The sequence below is a fragment of the Gymnodraco acuticeps genome, unplaced genomic scaffold (assembly GCF_902827175.1).
Source record: "Gymnodraco acuticeps unplaced genomic scaffold, fGymAcu1.1, whole genome shotgun sequence".
In the NCBI taxonomy this organism is placed as follows: Eukaryota; Metazoa; Chordata; class Actinopteri; order Perciformes; family Bathydraconidae; genus Gymnodraco; species Gymnodraco acuticeps.
This window is the reverse complement of record NW_022989977.1, coordinates 2,873,432-2,894,960: the sequence shown is the minus strand read 5'-3', so window position 1 is coordinate 2,894,960 and position 21,529 is coordinate 2,873,432. Positions and strand designations below refer to the sequence as shown.

Here is a 21,529-nt window from a genome sequence, read left to right as displayed (position 1 = left end):
GTGACATGTAATGTAACAATGAACATTGATCTCCTACAGAGTGTGAACTGAGTGCAGACTGTCACCTCCCTCAACATGAATCTTTTCATAGCTATAGATAATGTAACAAGACTCCCAGTTGGGAAACTTCCTTGGTTTGTGTGGTAATGAAACTCTTGAATCATCAGTACATAAGAACATCTGAATTAGAAAATATCTGGTTGTTTGATTTAAAGTTACACCTGTGAACAGAAAAACTTCAGAGGACAAGATAAATACGACTCAGAGGTGCATTTAGGCACTAAACAAACAATCTCAGACCAGGCTAAAGTACTAATTGTATGTGCTGGTTTGAACATATTTTTGCACTGTTTTAATAATTTATGACAGTGAAAGATAACAGAAAAACAACAGATTTTTATTTCAATTATTGGATAATCCATATTTCCAAACAAAAGTAGAGCAGATAAAAACAAACTTTCTGTGAATTCATTGATCAACAGATAGCTTTCTCAGGTCCCAGATGGCTTTTCCAATGCCAAAGTTGATACCACAGTGTCATGTTGGAAATGTGAGACAGGTTGTCAAAAGAAACTTGCTTCCACCAAAGGGAAGAGAAAAAAAAAAGTAAAATAGTCCTAAACTAAGTCACAGTCATAAGTCCAACTGGGATAATATTGTAACATAGACTGAGGTTTTCAGAGGTTAGTGATACGGTTCTCTACGGTATCGTTACGATAAGCTCAAATGACATGAGACGAGGGTTTTTTCCCAACATGACAATTTCATCAAGAAGAGGAAAATAACTCTCATGAGACCTGAAAAATCAAAGTGCTGATGATATTAAAGCAGAACTATCTTTTCTCTCTATTGATGCATTAGAAAATATCGGCATTTTGCATCACTTTGCTATGACTTAATGTGCACATTAATCAATTTGTACATCATGTGAGTTCATTTCCTCCCCTGACAGGGCATAATACCTGTTATAACAGGTAACGAGAGATTATGGCACAGTCATAAGATAAATGCTCAGTGACAAAATCTTTGTTCTAAGGCAAGTACAGCTAATTTAGTTTTGTAAAATGCTTCCCCCCCAAGGACCACTATTGACAATCATGAAAATAAAACAATAATGAGGAGAAGTTGTGTCCCTCCTGTGATAACATGTGAGGAGTTTTAGTAGGCCTTTTGAATTATGAAAAAAGGTAGATCAATCGAATGGGTAGCAAGAATCTACCAGTGCTGTTTACGGGAGTGAATAAGTGTTGGTTCTGACTATGCAAGTGCCTATAAGCTTTAATTTGTATATTTTCTTTTTTACAAACACCTTCTTTCCCACTGAGACCCAAAACAATTATATAGTCAAATTATAAACAAACAAAAAATTCAATTTTCATCACCAACACTATCACAAAAGAATGCAAACAATATGCATCGTCAGCTTTGGCGAAGGCTGCTGATAAGTGTAAATGTTTACTGTGTTTGTCTTTTTGTTTTTGTACTGATATTGGCATGTCTTTCTACCCACCCTTTGAACCTGAGCTTTTCCCATTGAACTCTAATATGCTATAGATGCCTATGAATCAACGATATACTGTACATATGGACACAATCATGAGTTTTCTCTCCATATTAACAGTGCTAATACAAACACACAATAAAACATGTCCTCTGCAAAAGTCCAAGACATTTTGGCATTTGTCTTTTTTTTTTTATGGCTTCGGGCTTTCTTTTCAAAAATGTGTGAATATACATAGGCCTTGTGCTCTTGGTTGTAGAGTCCCATTGGCAAAGCCCTTACTCATTATTCACCGTACTGAGGCACCAACAGCAAAGCAAATATGTTGTCTTTTGCTACCCCCTTTTCTCATGGGGTTTGAGACAAGTGACATCTGAAGTGAGTCCATCAGACCTGCTAGTGAACTGCGCAATAACCCGTTCTACCAACTTGTCCATCTCGTGCCACATCTCAAATGTAGCCTGCACTGTTGGCTGACGGGCCGTCAAGTCTCTGCAATGGCCATGAATGATTGGCTGGCTTGAGGAACCGGGAAACGGATGGTATCGTCAGTCTGGGTTTTTTAAGCGGAATGGTGAGGGAGAAGCTGGGAGAGGAAGTTGAACGCGGAGAATGGATGGATGGATGGATGACCAGTTTGATGGACGTTCAGCCTGATTTCTCCCGCAGCTTTTACTGTCCGTCCTCCTCAGGGCCCGTTCTCGTTGTAGTGGAGGGAGATGGGCCGGTCGCGCTGCACGGTGGGCATATACGGCCAGTTGTAGCTGGAGCCTGAGAGCAGCATGTCGCGGAGCAGCGTCTCGATGGGTGTCTTGCCAACCAGGCGGACGAAAAACAGCTGCTCGATGACCGGAGAAGAGACGATGCGCAGGGAGGGCAGGCGGAGGAGGAGGCGTCCGAAGCGGTTCGGCTGGCTCGGGTACTGGTTCCTTACATACTCCTCCAGGGCACACTGGGACTTTTCCTGGATGCTTTCTACATGCGTAACATCTGACAGCCCCATTGCATCTAGATGGAAGGAAGAGAATAAAAACAGTTATTAAACAGAGTCCTTATAGTGTCTGAATCACCCTGCAATAAAAACACATCAAATCCAAAACTCCTAATGACCAGGTGTGACATTTAATTTGTTCCTTATAACAATCACGTTTTCAAGTTGACATCCGTAGTCTGTAACTGAGGCTTGAATTTGTGAACATTTTATTTTGATTTAACTAGTTGTGTAATATAACTGGGAGGCTCAATTTGAAGTCTTGACCTGACACTGATTTTAAATGTGTTGATTATATGAGATAAATGCTGAAACAGAGGGGTAATCAAATGTAATAAAGAGCCCACGTATTTTGTTTTGTTTTCAGTTTAAATTTCTCAAGTCAGAGAAATCTTTCTCAAACTTGAAAAAATCGAGGTTGTCACTACAGAGATGCGTATCTGATACACCCCTGTGGTCTGTGTTCACAGCACACTACAGAGTCCCGTTCCCCGCAGCTGGAAGTCATGTTCTGCCTCCCGCCTCCTCACACCTCCTCTCGATGGCCCCCGCCTTGGCAAGAGTCTCAAACAACCGATAGAGTGTGTAACACTGCGCAATACTTTTCGCACCCTCTGTGTGCAGGGGAGAGCACGGGGGATTTAGCAAAAGAGGTCACGATGTGTGAACTCAAAACAAAGACACATTTCACTGTACTATGCCACATACTGTACGTTCAGGGGGAGTGCTCTCTGACTCTGCCCCCTGAGTGAACCCTCGGGTGGAGGACAGGATTTCGATGAGGGCAATTTCTCCTCAAGAGCGTTCTTTCGGTCTGAAACAGCTGGCTCGTAGGTTTTAACCTTGCATCGTAGGTCCCCTTTGTCATCTCACACTTTGATCTGCCCCCTGTTTAAACCCTGCTGGGTTCCATACAACAAAACATTTGATTGACGTCATTTTTTAATCGAGCGTGTCAACCTCGACTCACTTCCAGTGGCCACTGTTCTTATCATTCTGAGTGAATAATTGCCCCCACTTCGGCTTTATTTCCCTCCACTCGGGGGGCAACTGAATAGCTTTTTTTTTTGCTGGGCCGCCATTTTGAGTCCTGCGTGACAAAGCAGTCCCTGCCTGGGTGGGATTAGTAAAGCTGTCTGTGGGACTGAAACCACATCACGTGCCGAAGCAACAGCTCTGCGGGCGCCCTTACACGCCTAGTGGCGTTTTATTTAGTCTGATCCTTGGGCACACACTGGGTAAATGGGGTGAGGGATCAGGGTGGCAGGCCTGAGATGCCCGTGGTCTGATGTGCATTGACGGGACTGGGCTTCACAGGGGAAGTGTAGGGAGGGACTCAGAGGGAGGTGAGAGTCTATCGGTGTTTGTCTCAGCTTGTTAGCTCGTCGCACCAGGCCTGCAGGAGTCAGGTTTATGAACCAGTCTATCTAGTGTGCGAGTGAGCATGTCTTTCTCCATTAAATTCAATTTTCTGCACGATTCACTAAATGTATTGTCTTCTTTTGGTGAGACATTTGCAGTTTTTAGTGACGTGTATGTGAGTACATCTGCCCGCACACAGACTAGTCACATGGGATGCTCAGGGCTACAGGGGTTATGTAGGTCATGGCCGTGGCTGTTGCGAATCCTTCGTCTCACTGAAACCCACCATACATAATTCAACTCCCGTGGTGGGGGCAGGGGTCCCGGGGCCTGGGCTGGGCTTGGCTTGGGTTTGGGGAGCGTGGGGAGGAGGGGTGGATGACTGGTTTCAATAATAGATGGGATCATGAAGGATGGCTGATGAGAGCAAGGAGGAGAAGGGAGCGGTGGACCCAGAGACACCCACATACAGAGGAGTGACGCTAGGTACAAACAGAGTTAATCTGACAAGCCATGCAAAGAGGGGCATCTCAGTGTTGGCTTCTTCACCATCCGTTTCCCCCTGGGTCACAAAGCATGATCTCTCAGTGAAGTAACCCAGAAGTGACAGTATTTTGGCTGGCACTGGAGTGCAGTGACTGTTGGGATAAACCTCAACAGTGTTTGTATGTAAGCAGTATGAAAACAATGCCATGAGTTTCCTCAAGATGCAACACCATTATATTTTGATTTAATCCTGTTTGCAGCTCAGTGGGAAACACATGCAGTGACACGGTAAGGGTGTGAGGCTCAAGACCCCTGACTTTTTTTATGATCTTTGGGGGTGAATAGCCATAAATAGACAAATCTATGGCACAAAAGTATTTTCTTTGACATTAGGAAGGACTGAGAATTGTTTTAATATGGTTTGAATATGTCCATCATCAAAAATATAAGAATCTTAAATAAATGTCAAAATTAAGCTACTTTACAGATCAAGGCTGCTCGTTTCCATTTTATTAGGAGGTCGAAGACATGGATTTTGGAGTTCAAGCAAGTGTGTAGTATATTAATAATGGATCAGTCTCTATGTGTTATGGTATAATGTACTTGCATATCAGTCTTCCCCACAAAATGTTTGTTTATTACATGGGCAGACATCAAATTAAGGCTAAGCGAAGGGATCTCCAGGATAAATACATAGGTAAAAGCTTATGGTTAACTAGAACAGCCAAAAAGTGATTTAAGTGATGCAGAAGCAGCTACTCACAGGGTCAGTAGCGGTACTTTACATTAGGAGAGAGCGATCAAATTACAGTGAAATTCATGGAGGGCAAAGACCATGACTGACTAGTGGGAAGACTGTAGCCGAAGCATTTACATATGGAGCCAATGAGACAATATCTGCTGCAGCATTGGAGGTCACGCCTCGGTCAGGCTCAGCGAGGTGAAAAAGTTGCGAGTTAAGTAAAGTTGAAGCCAGCTTCATGCGTAACACCGGATTCCAACTCATCAGAGGGACGACATATTTCTTCACACTAAAAAGCTCTTCTTCTGCGGTTAAGTCATCAAGTAAAAGTTCAAATGTATAATCACAGACAGGAATTTAGTTATCTATGGTCTTTGAGTCATACAGACAAATGAATACCTCCATAATCTCTCATTGTCTTATGCTGATAATTAGTCAGCTTTTTTGACACATGGATTAGTAACATCACTGACTTCATCTACGTGAAATGGCTTTTTAAAAAGTAGACATAAATGTCAGTTATGTGAAAGTCCATAAAGTTAAACGACTGATGGATTTTAAAATTATTTTTGCATCAAATCTACACACATTTTGGAAGCTATAGATTCTCACTACTTTTATCTTTTATCAATTAGCTTGAGCCTACATCTTTTTAAAGCTTGAATCAACAGCATTTTCCATGAATCCAGCATGAAGTTCCCTTTTAAGTTCTTAATTTCTACACTAGTAACATATTTTAAATAAATATACTGTGTATTTTTACATTTGTTATTGAGTTCAGTGGTTGTATTTGGATGGACAAAATGCCTTTTTTATCTACTCTTTGACCTTGGCTATGTAAAAATATGCAAAATAATCTGCAATTTCCCTTACTCACCATGAGCTGTTTGCATGTTGTTTGATACCCTGTGATTAACTGTCCCTGTCAGCATGATTAAACCTATTAACAGGACATTTTTGTGCCAATGAATGTCAGCTCACTAGCCTGCTAATTCCTTCCCTTCTGCCAGAGCAGGAGTAAAGCCACTCACAAGAGAGCCTGACATTGTGTTGCATTTTTTATCAGAATCTACCAAGAAAAGAGAGAGTAAAGATCAGAGCATCTTAAAAGTTCCTTCACCAGGTACAATCAACCCAAGTTAGTCTCAACAATTCATTTGTTGTCTTTTTGATTAATAATTGATTTATTTTACAATAAATACAGACTTATTCAAACTTAAGTCAATTATGAATTGTTACAACTGTCTGTTTACGATGACTGAATAAATGTTCCTAGTGGTTTCATGTTAATTTGTGATAGTGCTATAGAAAAAAAACTAGATTTGTAGATGCATTTCACAACTTGCAGCATTTCTCTCTTTTCCTCTTCTCATTTTTGTGCAACATTTAAGAGCTTAGAAAGCAGAAATACCAATGACATGACATTTTTGGGTTATGAATTTCCTATCCTTTCTATCCTTTCTATTACCAACTCTGGAGCCATCCACTGCTAGTAAAATCCTGTTTCACAGAGACGCGTCACATTTGACATTTCATGCAGTTTCTCTCAGTGTTTTTATTAAGCTTTAATGAAACTCACCAGACGTGAAGAGCACGATGGACTTGAGGCAGGAGTATTCAGCCGTGTCGACCTGCAGGGCCTTCAGCTTCTCCACCTGCTCCTGGAAGACCCGGATGTGATCCATGAAGGCCACCACGCGCTCCGCTGACATGGGCGATGCGTGCAGGCCTGCCGCTGCCAACAGAGGGGCCACGTGGAGCGGCATGGAGCACTGGGCGGCGTTCAGGACAAAGAGCTCGCTCCAGGACATACGCAAAAGAGCCACCTAGGAAATCAGATTGAGGTCAAATCAGAAGTGGTCGATAGGTCTGGATTTGAGTCACTTAAAAGGTCCCCTATTATACTATTTTTGATCAATATATTATAGCTCTCAGATATATACAAACATGTCTCTGAAGTGTTTGGCTCGAAATATCAAACAGATCATGCATTGTAGCATCCCATAATCCTCTCTGTTTCAGCCCTGTTCCAAAAGTGCTGATTCTGAAAATAAGGAGCCCCTCAGAGAGATATTGGTTAAACAGAACACAATGGTGCTCTAGGAGGAGATTCAGGTGATAAGGTGTGGGGGGGGTTACCTTGGTTGGTGATTGGCTAATGGTTACACAAGCAAAAAAATTGTTATGACATCATAAAGTGGCCAAAATCTGATCAGCTCATTTTCAGACAGGTTTTTATATAAATGGATCAGGACAAAAGTGAGAGAGAATCTTTTTTCCTAAAACTTTCAGAATCTCTTTACACAGAGGGGACACGTGTTTATGTATAAAAGACATGGAAAAGTGGATTTTGCATAATAGGTCACCTTTAAAACCAAAACATTGTTTTAATCCAAAATATGGACGTAATGGGGACAAGATAATGATTCTAAATACTAAAGGTTTGTTAATTGGATCCAATCAATCAAAATGTATCTCTCAGGAATGATGTGTAAATGCCGCAGGTTTGGCAAGTGCTCATGGTTTGCATACTTCAAGCAGCACTTCCAGCTATCATTAACACGTGTCAAACTGTAATTCAATAGCACTAATGTTAAGTGCCAGACACGAAAAGCACTAAACATCTAATAATCTTAACCAGGTCAGAATTTGGTCACATTATCAAAAGAGGAAATGCTAACTAGCCAGACAACAGGATCTCTATTCATGCACATGATATCTACACACACAAGTTATATATTCAATAGGAAGGAAGAAGGAAGCATGAACATATCAGGCAAATCAGGCAAACTGTCAAAAGGATGAATAACCGTGATGAAACGCTTATTGTCAGTTTTAAAGGTCATAAAATTATAAGAGGATGTGACGAGTCTTTTGATATGTAAACATATGAATCTTAATTTATACTGTATGGGTTAAAATAATAATACTAAAATCTGCATTGGGAATTTAAATGAGAATTGCATAGCTCCTGAGAGTGAATCATTTATGAATATTACAGATCGTATGTCAAAAACTGTAGAATTATTTTAATGGTTTTAAGGACAACAGCCATTTATTTTCACATATATGACCCACCTTTGTAGCAGGATTTTAAATGATGGTTAATTGCTAAGTTCTCTACTTTAAGGCATTTAAATGATGTTGTCTACACTGACAGACTGTTAACATAGAAGCAGTTCAGTTTCAAGACATGTGTGGATGTCAGGTGTAGTGTTTTGAAAGAACATTGAAAATAATCACACAAAACGGTTTTATATAAAGCTCCGAGCTGCTTGTACAATTTGAGACAGGACCGATGCATGCTACATTTTGACTTGACTTTAATGATATATATAAGATATGGTGCAGCTACAGCATGACATACGTGTGATGACTATGTCTGCCCAAGGTGCACGTGAATATTTATAGGTCAGGCGATTCTTTCCGTGCCAGGAATTTACAGCTGGTGTAAATCTACAAGAGGACCATTGACACCACGCCTGTTCCTGCCTTCAGTGAATAATAACTAAACTGAATTATGTTTATGTGACACTGAGTGATGTCGATTCACAGATAAGGAAACAAAAAAATCAATTATTTATCTTTTTCAAAGTGCTTGAGAGGGTGAGATACAGAATACGTTTATTAATCATAATACAAATGAGATATAACATGACCATTAGTGAGTTGATTCTCTTAAATAATCCCTTCAACGTTGCTGTTAAGATAATTTAGTGTAAATTCTCACCTGATCCATGAGCTGCAGGTCGGGGAAGAAGGGGATGTTCTTGGCCCACTCCACGGCGCTGAAGAGCAGCCTGGCCGCCAGCTCGCAGATGTTCTCAATGCCCATCAGGTTGTTTCCCTGCATGCACTGGGCCCCGTAGCGAGAGGTGGGGTAAGGCTCGGCACGCAGCAACAGAGAGATGAAGCCGGAGAGGTACGGCTGGCCGTTGTACGGGTCGGTGCCGTTGGTCAGGTACTGCCCCGGGCTGGTCTGGGAGTTTGATGTGCGTCCTCGCTGTACAGCTGATGGAAAAAAAATAATACATGAAATTGACACTTCAGCAGCATAAATCAGAATATAGAATCCATGAATGGGCGAAATTTTTACTCAGTTTATGTTTCGTCTTCCTCTCAGTAAACACAAAGACTTTTAACGGACCGTAAAATATCTGCATGTAAAGCGTAGTAAAACGTTAAAGCCTGAAGGAAAAACTGTAAGTAAAGGAGACAAAGACAAAAAAGAAAGAGTGAAATTGGGTATGTCAAATGTGTTGGGTGGGGGGTTTGTAGAATGGGGTCAAAGGGGCGAAAAAGTGTGGAGACGGGATCATTTCTCCGACTCCTAAATATGTCAGCGCTCGTCTTTTCAGTGGAGCGGTGGAAAGTGGCCTGACCAAGGATGTAGTGCATCAATGAGTAATGACAAGCAGCAGCTGGAAAATATATAACACTTTTTCACACCTACGCATGTTATGCACCCACATATGCATACTCACATGAATACATACGGTAACATGCTGCCCCCTCCCCTCCCTCTACTGGCAAATGGCTCAGCCTGAGGCGAAAAGGGCACGCAGAGGCCAAGCTCTCCTACACACACACACACTCTCTAACGCCCAACCCCCCCCCCCTGTGGTGCAATGATGATGCAGCGAGTGCTCAAAGGCCCATTTGGAAAACACCTGTTCAGTCATCCCCACTGTCTCACTAATAACTCCATCTACTGTTACACAGAGAGATATAAGGGGGAGAGAGGCGATGGGAATGCAAAGGGGAGGAGGGGGACATGTGAGGGGGAAAATTAGGTAAAAGGGTGAAATGGTGAGATAAGGTGGAGGGGGAGAAAAAGTGAGAAAAAGAGAGATTGAGGGTCGAGAGAGGAGAGGTGTAGAGTTCAATGTATTTGAATACAGCCTGAGATGAGGCTTCAGATAGAGAGCGGTGGTTTACATAAAGAGACAGGTGGGAGCAGGCGGTGGAGAGAGGGGTGAAATTAAAGGGAGGAGGGGGGGTTCGGAAAATGCTTTTCAACTCCGCATCACCTGTCACCTCACACGCAGCAGCTGTGTCAATTGAACGCACAGGCTGAAAAACGAGAGGTCAAATCACTCACGAGCGTTATAAAAATGCCTTTAATTCTAGCCTGTCCTCTGAGCAGAAAAAATACCTGGGTACAAAAAGGTGTTGACCTCAAACTACCAGTTTTCCCTGTGAACTTGTGTCAGCCTGTGTGTTCCCGGACAAGAATGTGGTCTCCTTGAGCAAACAGCGCTGCGCAGAGATATGAAGAGGTGTTGCCTGTCACAAAGATGTTTTTGCACAATGGGACATTCCTTGTCACTCGCTCTCCCGCAGCTCTCGTCTCGCTTTGCAAAGGAAGGCTGTCAGATTAGCCGCACGTGTCTGTCTTTGCAGGATTTCACAAACAAAAGAATATGTAACACGGCCTTGAGTAGCAGGGGGGGAATGTAGTACGAGTGTAAGGCTTTACCAAAGTCAACCTGCATGGTGAGATATGTTTCCAGTCACTGAGGTGCATCCCACAGTGTTCACTCAACAAGTGCTCTTAATCAAGCAGCAAATAAAAACGTTTTCTTCCACCGTCAATGAAGAATCCCAAAGAAAGGAATACATGTTTGATGAAATATTAGCAATACTATAGCAAAATAGTTAGACTTTAGCAAAAACACACGTGTTTTTGAAGTACTGAGTCTAGGACTTGATGACAAAGGATTCCCTGAACTTCTCCCTACAAAGACTTTGTCGTTCTGAATTACCAAAATGATATTTCGTCCTTTGCTTACAAGGGACAACAGTCACAACTCCTCAGGCCTCTGGAGGGCTTTGGGTTGAATATTGACATTTCGGGGCAAATGCTAAAAGGACCAATTCTGTTGTTGTTCCTCGGGGGGCTCTTCCCTTATTGTCTTAATCTAAGTCAGAGCAGTCCTATGACCTAAAAATCTCCTAGTTGTAAAAACTCATCATGCCAAACATTTATGTCCCTCGCTTAAATTCTTAAAAATGAAATAACGCATCAAAAATGCCACGACCTGTTGGGACCCGGCTTCCTCTCATGTGTCTGCTATGTTAATTCATAGCTATGAATCTGCTTTCATATTGATTAGTGGTTAATCCTGCAGATGGTGGCGAATCTACTTGATCCACTTGACTTTTCAAAAGCCTCATTGTGGAGGTCACTCGTGGCTGAGGGGCAGAGCACTTGAGTAGCTCTGACTCAGACACATAAGTCTCTGTTTTTCCTCGCCTACAGCCTGCTGGATGACACGAAAGAGCAGAGAGGAGAGAAAAGGGAGAGAGGGGAGATTTTAGGAAAGGTCTAAATGAATAGAGGAAGACAGACAAGTGTAGAGACAGAGAGATGTCGTGTCTTGGCAAAGAGCAGGGCAGCGAGAGAGAGAGCCGCAGAGACAGAAATGACATTACGGAGGAACAGATGCCTGAGGATAAGACAAAAAGGAATGCAGGGTCAGAGATAGAGAATAAAGGAGGGGGGGGGTATAAAGTCACATTTGGGTGTCTGCCATTAGCAGTTTCCTGCTTTTTAATTGGTGTGCACTGTGGTTTAGCTTGATTTAATTTGTCATCAGAAAACAAGAGGAGGAAAAAGCTTGAACTGCTAGAAGGATAATTTGGATTGTTTGAAGTGGGGTTGTCAAGTCACTGTATTACCTAGAGTAGGAAAGAAATGTGCAACATAGAAACTATAATAGTTTCGCCGTATCTTGCCATATAGCTCTTGCAAAAGCTGGCAGAAAAGTGTGATTTTACTAAACACAGGAGTTGCTGCCTGGATCGGTTCGTTTATAAGTTTGTTTATTTGATTTTGGTGAATCTAAACTAGTCAAAATCACACAAAAACATGAGGCAGCAGTAGACCAGAAACTCCCATGGTCTGCAAGGTAAAGTAGGAAAAATGTGCTAAAATTAGCAAACACTTGACCTGGTATTGATTTACTTATTGAAGCTTTCTTCACCTTTCGGGCACCTAGTAAGGATGCCACCTGGGCGCCTCCCTAGGGAGGTGTTCCAGGCACGTCCAGCTGGGAAGAGACCAGGTGGAGGGATTATATCTCTTCGCTGGCCTGGGAGCGCCTTGGGATCCCCCAGTCAGAGCTGGTTGATGTGGCCAGGGAAAGGAACGTTTGGGGCTTTCTGCTGGAACTGCTACCCCCGCGACACGACCACGGATAAGCGGGAGAAGACGGATGGAAGCTTTCTTCAAACTGGGGGCGTGTCGACTGCCATCGACTGTAAGTAACACACCAAATTGAGGGCAGACAAAGCCCAGCAAATCCCTAAAACCCAAAACAGCATCACATGTACAAAGGAGGGTTATAAAATGAGGGCAGGAGAATGAGATAGATGAGGAGAGATGCACGCCCATGGGACATTTCAGCTGCGACTTTTAAAATGCCACTTCAGCAAATGGCAGCTGGCAGAGTGCACAGTTCGCTGCCTGGCTGCCCTGGATTAGCCTCTGGGTCAGACTGTTCGTGGAATTACAGCAGCTAAATACAATTAAGGCCTATCAACATTTGGACTAAAAGGTCGCAGTGCCGGGGAAACACAGACGCATTATAGATTTGGCTCTGTCTGACGGTTGCATTTAATAAGTAGGTTTTCCATTTCTAAAGCTCCCATTGGCCAGCGAAAATAAACACATTTTCCTGGATGAACCTCCGCCTGCGTCTTCACATCACAGCTTGCCACACCTCATTGCTGACTATGCATATGTCTGTTTATGTATTTGAGAGAGGTTTACAACATTATAAATTTTTTCAAACCAAACTACAAAACACGTGTTTGTAAAGCTATAAAGTAGATTTATCAACTGAAAAAAAGATTTGGAAAGTAAAATATATATTTGTTTAATATGCTTCAGTGCCTATATGTGTCACACTGCACCAGCCTGTGTAAATGCACATAGGTGTGATATGGATCAAAGGGCTGTGTGTGATGTGACACCAAGGTAATATCCCTGTGACTCTCCTAGTTTTTATTTTGGCTCTGAACTCTGACCTGCAGGTCACTGCTCTGCAGCGGGGCAAAGCTCCCACAGAGACTCAGATAGGAGGCAGAGGGGAGCTAATGTGTAAACCAAGAGAGAGTAAGAGATAAAGGGGCAAACAAGGTGAAGTAAAGGAGCCGCAAATATTTGTCTGAATACCTGATCTATTAAGTTCTCACAATATGTCAATCAAACATTGGGATGCCATTGGGGTTGACTTACACTGCTCTTGGGGTCACTGCACTGTTAACAGGATTCAATAGTTTATTTGAAAGGGTTTTTATATGTACAGATACTGTGAACTGTGCTTTCACACAGTCTGGTGAGTCCATGGTTCACAGCATTAGTCCCAAACTATTGTGCAAGTGAGCGTTCTTCTCTGTTTGGTTTAAAGAGACATTTCGTACTGCCAGAACTTTTTTGTGCATACAAATCAACCAAACATTGTGTTCAGCTTTTCCAACACATTTTAAAACAGTTCTCTGTCAAAGCTGACATGGATAACATGGATGACATGACAACTGGACAGAGTGTTTTGGTGTATTCAAGCTCATAGTTAAGGTTTTTCAGCCAATAAACCTTACTGTTGGGATTAACTCTCACTACTCTTTCAAAAAGCTCTTTAAACTCACCGTACACGACCTGCTCAGAACTAACAAACAGATGGACAAAGTTAGTACCTTGCTGTTAAACATACTGGAGCATTTAGAAACAAAAGAGCCAGATCATTTCCCTCAGGAGTTGATGGAAAGCAAAAGCGGTATGTGTAAATAAGTAACTGTTCTCAAACAAGACCCCATATCAATTTCTTAAAGAGATAATATGTCAGTGTTGTGTTACATGTCATTTCCGCTGCCCCCAAGTGTTAAAAATAAAATCAATAATAGAGGCTTATCAGCTACAATGTGTGTAAAAATAGTTGCTAAGAAGAAAGTAAGTGATGCTTGCCTGTGTAGCATATTTAATTGTACAAAAAGGCACTTAACAGAGCAGTAGGGACCACAGACAATTACTCATTGTTGCATCCCATAAGGAAACACACCATTATGAAAAAGAAGGAGGGAATAGCAGATTTGGATATGTGTTATTATAAAAGTGTTGCTCATAAAAACTTTACTCTAAACCAAACCCTTCTAACGATCTAACTGCACACTGAAAGACGTCTGACTCAGTTGTGTGTTGAACATGAAATAGCAGCGATGCAACGTGAGAGTCAACACAACGTGAGTGCAGGAATACCGGAGGCAGTGCAGGAAGAGAGGGAGAACAGTGACGCAGACAGAGAGAGACAGACAGAGAGAGTCATGAAGGGCAGAGGAGGTTGCTTTGCTGTGTGTGGAAGATGTTGCCTCAGTCTCTCTCTTAGACTTTGATGAGGCAGTTCTTAAATTAATTAGTAAACCAAATTCAGCCTGTGTGACTCTGATTCACCCTATCCCTATATTTACACTTCCATACACCCCCTACTCTTTCTTTAACACAATATGGGCCACAGCAGGTTATACGTTTATGTATTTTTTAGTGGGTCATTGCATAAGACATGCCTCTCTTAGAAAGACTGGCTTTTGTTATTTCTCATACAGTAAACTAGAGGATATTTTTAAAGCTTTGAAACCTGACTTTAAACCAAATGTTGGGGTTAAGAATAAGTTAAGATGAAGGACATTGGACTAAGGGCCATTTACTTAATTATTTATCCTAAAAGTAACCATAAAGGTCAAATTGAGATATAATATCTCAAAGTATAATAATAATAATAATAATAATAATAATAATAATAATAATGTAGTGGTCAGTCTCCTATAAGAAGAAAACAAATGTCTGGCCACTATCCTATACCTCTACAAATGCCAAAATGAATTATATTAATCCAAATAGGAAAATGTATTGGTGCATTCTGGCTTTTTAAAAAATCTATTTCTGTCCTCACTGCTGCTGCACTCCCACTCACTGAGCATACATAAGATCATCAACTAAAAGCCTAAATTATAAATGCACAGTTTCTCCCACAGCGCTATACTAGAGAATGAATGTCCGCCAGACTGAAGCAGAAACCTTGAGGAGATTAAATGTTTCGGACCAATTCTTTGCCTCTTTCTCAAGTGTGTGTGTCATTACAAGTGACCCGAGTGACACACAAAAACAGGTTGAGCTACTTAAGTCTCAAGCAAAACAGTCCAGTCAGTTTAGTGATTGACTGAATGCACCTGAGAGGGTCACATTACTCTAGTCACATTAGTGATACAGAAGGAGGCATAAGCTTAAAAGGGAAGAGGTCATTATGTGTTATATTGCAACGAGAAGCTTCTTCACCTTGATGTTACCAAAAGCATTAAAAACAGCATCACTCATCCATTATTCAATATTGAAGTTAGCCTTGGAGATAACGCCACAGGCTTCAGTGTGTCACTTTAATGGAGGCTGCAGTAGTGAGCAATTTTGTGAATGGGAGTCATTTTCCTCTGAGAGGCCTCTGATAATGACTGTGAGTATGGTGACAGGGGTTAAGTATTTGAATTTGTCAATCGCTAAATGAGATATGTAAAGGCTTACAGAGCCAAAGGAGGCTGCGGTGTTTTGGTGTTAAATGGCCCACTGTGGAGGATAGGGATTAGTCAATACACGCTGCCTGTTAGACTTTAGTGGAGTATTTACTCACTGCAGAGGCCCCGGCGTGTTCACACATTTGGACTTTGACATGATCTCGTCTGTTATCAATGTTTTAGTTTGGGTTGACCTATATTTTGTCGCTGCTGCTGGTGTTTTGTCAGAGTGGGTCAGAGGAGACTGCAGTGAATGTGAATGTTTATCTGGGTTAGGCTTTGATACAAATGGATGATTAAGTTATTAACTATAACTATACTAACGTCTTGTGTCTGCAGGTATTTGGTGTTCTCATTGCTGTGCTCTGACTCTAGCAGGAACAGAAAACAAAGATATTAAACATCCAGTAGACATTTTTAGCAGGATTACAATTATACCATTTAAAAAAAAATAGACACACTAATAGACATGTATATGCACCGCACATGTTACAGCACTTTATAACTCACACAATAGACTCTATAAATAAAATGCTTTTACCGGGAGCAAATGTTGCCATCATTTTGGTGTTTAAGAAGGGAAAGGAGATCAAGCTCATAGTGGAGTGCAGGTCATGCCTTCCAGAAAATACTGTCATCATCCAAGGACTCAACATCTTATTTGAGAACATTAGCTTCAAGAAATACACTGAGCAGTAGACACATTTGTGAGGCTACAAAATGTAGTTTCCCCATTTTAATTTCTAAACATTATTCAGTTGTGTTTTAAGTTGAACTAAAAGTAAATATATAGGTATTTATTTTCTCTGGATGCTTGAAAATTGGGGTAATCCAAACGGAAAGTAATCATATGTTACTTTGATATTTGACACTTGAATAAGGCTACTGTTTACATGTTTGAAAAAGTAAGAAAACATGGATTAAAGACCCACAACAAGGTACGATGATAATTGCATGCATTAATCACAGTGATAAACACAAGTGACTTTCTGTCAGTGAAGTCACCTTGTCCTTGCTTCAAAATTAAAACATTCACTCCAGCTCAAAGGAGCTGTCATGCTGATTCTCTTTGCCTCCCCGCTTCCTATTCAACCTAGAAACTGTGCCGACAGAGAAACAAGACAAGGTTCAGTGTAGCTGTGTGGTGAGACAATGACACTAATGCTGCCAAGGTTTGATTCCCACTGAGGCCAGCGCGGAAATGTTTGCTGCCATGGTGCTGGAAGGTGCTCTGGATAGCAACACATGATATGTTCTACACAGCAGTCTGCAGAAAGAGGTTAAATGTCTTCCTTTGGGGTACAAAACAGAAACACTCACTTGAGAGCAAGGAACTTCTAAATCGGACAAGGTCCAGTCATGAAACTTTTAGCACGTCTTCCCAGGAAACTAAATATTAATTCAGTCTAAACAGAGAACTCATGCAGCAGGGTGAGTGATCTCAAACCATGCTGTCATTTTGAATAACCAGTATCAAACTTGTTTTTGGTGATCAGGGTTCTGCTACGTAAAAAGCAATGTAAATAAAACCACATTTAAATTGTTCTAAATATATCCCATAACCTCTCCTATTCACCAGAACTTTCCCCTCAAACTTTTTATACTCTGTCCGGATGTGACGCACATTGTGACCCATATGCTCTGAAACTAAGTAAAAGGGTTTTAAATGATTCATAACATGTCAAACTCCTTCAGCTCAGCAAACATGCATTTTCGCTTGTGAGTTTCTGCTTTATTTCAACACTGTCTTTTCAAGAATTTTGGATATTGCTGGAAATGTAAAAACGGAAATATCAAATGCATATTGCACCCGGGATCATATGTGTGCATAAACACTGCGTTCCCTTGACAACCTTAGCTCAACCCGTTGAATAATGCAGATGAAACATAACTTATGTAAGACCTCGGGGGGGGGGAGGACAGTCTGGACACTTTCCAGTTGACACCCTCAATCTTTGGATTCTAGGATGCAGCAGTGTTTAATTTACTGTAGATGTTACCATGAAATAAAGATGCCAGGATATTGTTTCTAATACTTGTTGCATATTTATGTTTACACAAATATTCAAATGTGTTTGAGTAGTTATTTTTCCTTCATTCAAACAATGGGAGCCATTATTAAATAACTAAAGGATCTGTGATTTACTTTATTCATGCACAATTTGAGTACGATTATTTCTTAGCTTCTCATTTAACACAAAATAACTATTTATGATAACCAATTCAGTTTTTTTTTAATTTAACAGACGGTTAATGTATCCTAAACAAATTCATACAAGTAGATAAATGAATGCTCATAAACAGAATTCAGCCTAAAAAGAGGATTTTAAGGACACAGTTTAATCCTGTTGACCTCGAATGCACCAACAGATGAGCTCAGCCAATGAGAGACCTGCTCTACATTTGAGCCTTTTGCCCCAAATAAAACAGAGCACTGCAGAAAGAGATACGATGCAGATAATGAGTTTTAAAGCCTCAATATTAAAAAAAAGAAAATGCATTTTTCTTGTATGGACAAATATAGAAAGTACTGATTAGGCCTATCCTAAAACAGATTTTAAAGTTACAACTTTTTCTAAACGTATTTCAAGTCACTGAAATAGTGTATGGGTGAATACTTATTTGGGTGCATCAAAGCATTGTAATGTTATCTCATCTGAACAGAATGCTTTTCCCTTTCATGCGTCCCTTAAGGCAAATAAGTTATCTTAAATCTGATGAGCAACATACAGTTTTTTAAGGCTGAAGGCTGGATCGGTATTGTTAAAAATGAAAGATGCATGAAAAATTACTTTTCATATATGCAATTCATTGTGTATCTATTTATTTCCAAGATACGAAATAGGTGAGTTGATTCGCAAAAATAAAAACACCGATAGGTTACGCCTGTTTAAACTTTAGAATGTATCTTTGTATTTCGGGTCTCAATAACACACTGAATGAGACGTTTTCTGCAGCGAGGCACGCGATGTATACACGGGTTCATTCAGAAGAAAGAAGCACGACCGAGTCAGTGTGGCTTGGCGGTATTTTACAGGAGATAAGACTGGTTGTACAGTGTTCACACACACGCACACACACACACACACACACACACACACACACAGCCTGAGATGCGTAGCAGAGAGCGGGAACCCTTGAGGGATCATCTCATCTCAGGGTGTACGGAACACAGGCGGAGAACAAAGAGCGGCAGGGTGGGTGTGAGACACTATCTGTCCTTCATCAATCCCCTGCCGAAGTGTCCTTGAGCAAGATTGCTCACCGAGATGCTGCTGCTGACCTTATACTGTCCTCTTAGAGGGAAAATTAACGGAGTGCTGTGTGACATCTTCATTAAAGAGTGGGTAAATTGGTTAAAGCATTATTGCCATTTAACACCTGTGTTAGAGTTGCGGTTTGTATGCTGCCGTTGGCTATTTTCATTCTTTTTAAAAAAAAATGTAATATTTCTACCCAAATGTTTCTACTTAATGATGGCCAGAGTTAAGTGTTTTAAGGTGAATTAACAAACCTAAAAATATAACCCATCAGTAAAGCTGCAAACAGATGTTTAGAGAAATACATGTGGCTCCATTTGTTGAAAACATTTTTTAAATATGCACCATCCCATCTCCCATGAATGGGACGGCGCTGCTGAAGGATAATTAATAAGGGAAGCGCTGTCCTCCACCAACACGTCTCCACTGCTCCCTTTTGGCACTAACTGACCCGTTGTTAATCCAACACAATACAACAAATGTAGCGGCATCCTCTTGCGGCTCTGGGTGTCGGTGAACAAACAGCATAATTAAAACAGGGGGACAAAAGAGGGATTTCACACAGAACACCGCGCACCAGGGTGAATGGTTTAGATTTGGTAAATGAATGTGAAATAAGCATTGTGTATGCCGCAGGTGGTGAGTGATTATTCACTCAGAATAACAACAGTGGATATAAACTGTGTAGCACATTGGAACAACAGGCTTCCCAGAGCGTATTTTACGCACATATCCCAATGGCACTTTTTCAGTTCGAAAAGTGAGAGGACAAATTAAGTGTCAGGTTTGATCTCAAATGTGAAATGCAAAAAATCTGTCAATGTGGTAAAACAAGGGCTTCCAAACAGGTTGTGTTAGTTTTAACATTTTCTAAAATGCTACACATGAGATGATCTAAAGTTTTAAACTTTGTGGCAAATATGTTGTTTTTAAATCAAAGCAATAGATGTGAAACAGCACTCAGAGCTTACGCCTGTTTAAATAGTTAACTTGTTTTTAAAACAGTAAAATATGTTATGGCTGACTTGCAAACTTAATGGCCTGTTAACATTTATATTTTACAGTGATCAACATTACGCACAACTTCAAACACAGCAATATAATAAGTAAATGCATGCCTCACTTGACCACCTTCACACACCTATAGTCTTACCCTCTCTTCTCATGCCGACCTTCAGGCACTTCTTCAGGCGGCAGTACTGGCACTGGTTCCGGTGGTGCTGGTCGATGGGACAGTCTCGGTTCCCCCGGCAGGTGTACGAGAGGTTCCGCCTCACCGAGCGCTTAAAGAAGCTTTTGCATCCCTCGCAGGTGAACTGACCGTAATGCTTCCCACTGGACTTGTCTCCGCACACCATGCAGTCCACGTTGGGGATTTTGTCCCCGGAAAGTGTGTCAGTCCCCGGGGTGGAACCGTTGGGGGTCCCCGGTGCACCGCCGGGCTCCTGGCTGCATATCTGGAGCTGAGACCCCGGATCTGCAGAAATGTTCTCTGGCCACTGGTTTACTACCATTGCCATGCTATCCCCAAACACTTTGCTCTTTGTTTAAATCACAGAAGGAGAGACTGAGATCCTGCTGACGTCTTGGGAGAGAAAAAAACGAGGAAGGGCGAACAGGCGCTTCCCACTTCCTCCAGAGGTCAATCTGAGCTTATCTGAGCGTATTTATCTAAATGGTTTATCGGAATTACTGAGTTCTTCCCATAAACATCTAATCAAAGTTCACAGCAACAGCGAGGTATCAACATGATCGATGCATAAGAGCGTAGCCTACAACTCCCGGGGTTCCTCGCTGCGCAGCAATCCATAAACACGTTGTTGGTTCTTCAGAGTGCAACCTCTCGGAAAACTCAGTCCATACAGTCAGCGTGTCGGCTGTGAAAACAAAATCTGATCTTACTTCTTCTCCGCTTATATAACTTGAAACACGGGGGAATGTTAACAGACAGCAATGTTTCCCCTCCAGTCGCCCCAGTATGTCCTCCGATCAATAGCGTTCTGCGTTTGGATTCACGCAACTGAAAATCTTACCCCCAGACTGACCGCGTTTCATGGTGTTTAGAGATGTATTTAGTCCCAGCAAGCTCTTGGAGACAATATGACTCGCAGAAGGCAATCCCTGCTCCTCTTGTTCTTGCGCGCCGCAGTGGGGTTTTTGAAGAGCGACGTCTGATCTTTATTTACCCAACAGACAGTCCAGATATCCTCGGTGATCGTCCGTGTGGTAGAACAGCTTTAACAGGCAGACACTTTACGCGCACACCAGTGTTTGCCGCTCGAGTGTATCCCGTCAGCTTTCGACTGTCCGTCCAATCTCAGAGAGGCAAAGCTACAATTTGGGGGAAAGTGTCACTAGCAGGCTGCCTCGTACGGCTGCCCCCCTGGCGGCGCTCCATATTAGGTCATACGTACCATATAAGGAAGTGTCCCCTCCCCTCAGCGGGAGAGGTGAGACATAAAAGGTCTGCAGTGATTGGCCACAAAAGTCTGTTAAAAAAGTAAGGCGCGTCTCTGATTGGACGGCAGTCGATTAGATGGGTTTGACTGACAGGCGCGGTTGTTGTGATACAAGTACTTTAAAGTGTCCCATTGAAAATACTATGTACTGCATCTTGTTTGTTT

The 21,529-nt window shown here is 41.7% G+C and overlaps 1 protein-coding gene across 2 annotated transcripts; it reads right to left on the bottom strand.

Annotated features, from left to right (window-relative positions):
• Window positions 1–376: 376 nt before the first annotated feature.
• Window positions 377–21,268, bottom strand: nr2f5 (nuclear receptor subfamily 2, group F, member 5). 2 transcript variants are annotated; one of them, XM_034211339.1, is made up of 4 exons: window positions 20,047–21,268; window positions 8,813–9,093; window positions 6,662–6,908; window positions 377–2,509 (listed from the first exon to the last, which is right to left on the bottom strand). In XM_034211339.1, the coding sequence occupies exons 1-4, from the start codon at window positions 20,423–20,425 to the stop codon at window positions 2,190–2,192; spliced, it is 1,227 nt and encodes a 408-aa protein (XP_034067230.1). In that variant the 5' UTR covers window positions 20,426–21,268; the 3' UTR covers window positions 377–2,189. The 2 variants fall into 2 exon arrangements, with proteins under 2 accessions (XP_034067230.1, XP_034067231.1); XM_034211340.1 differs by having other exon boundaries at window positions 20,059–21,265.
• Window positions 21,269–21,529: the final 261 nt, after the last annotated feature.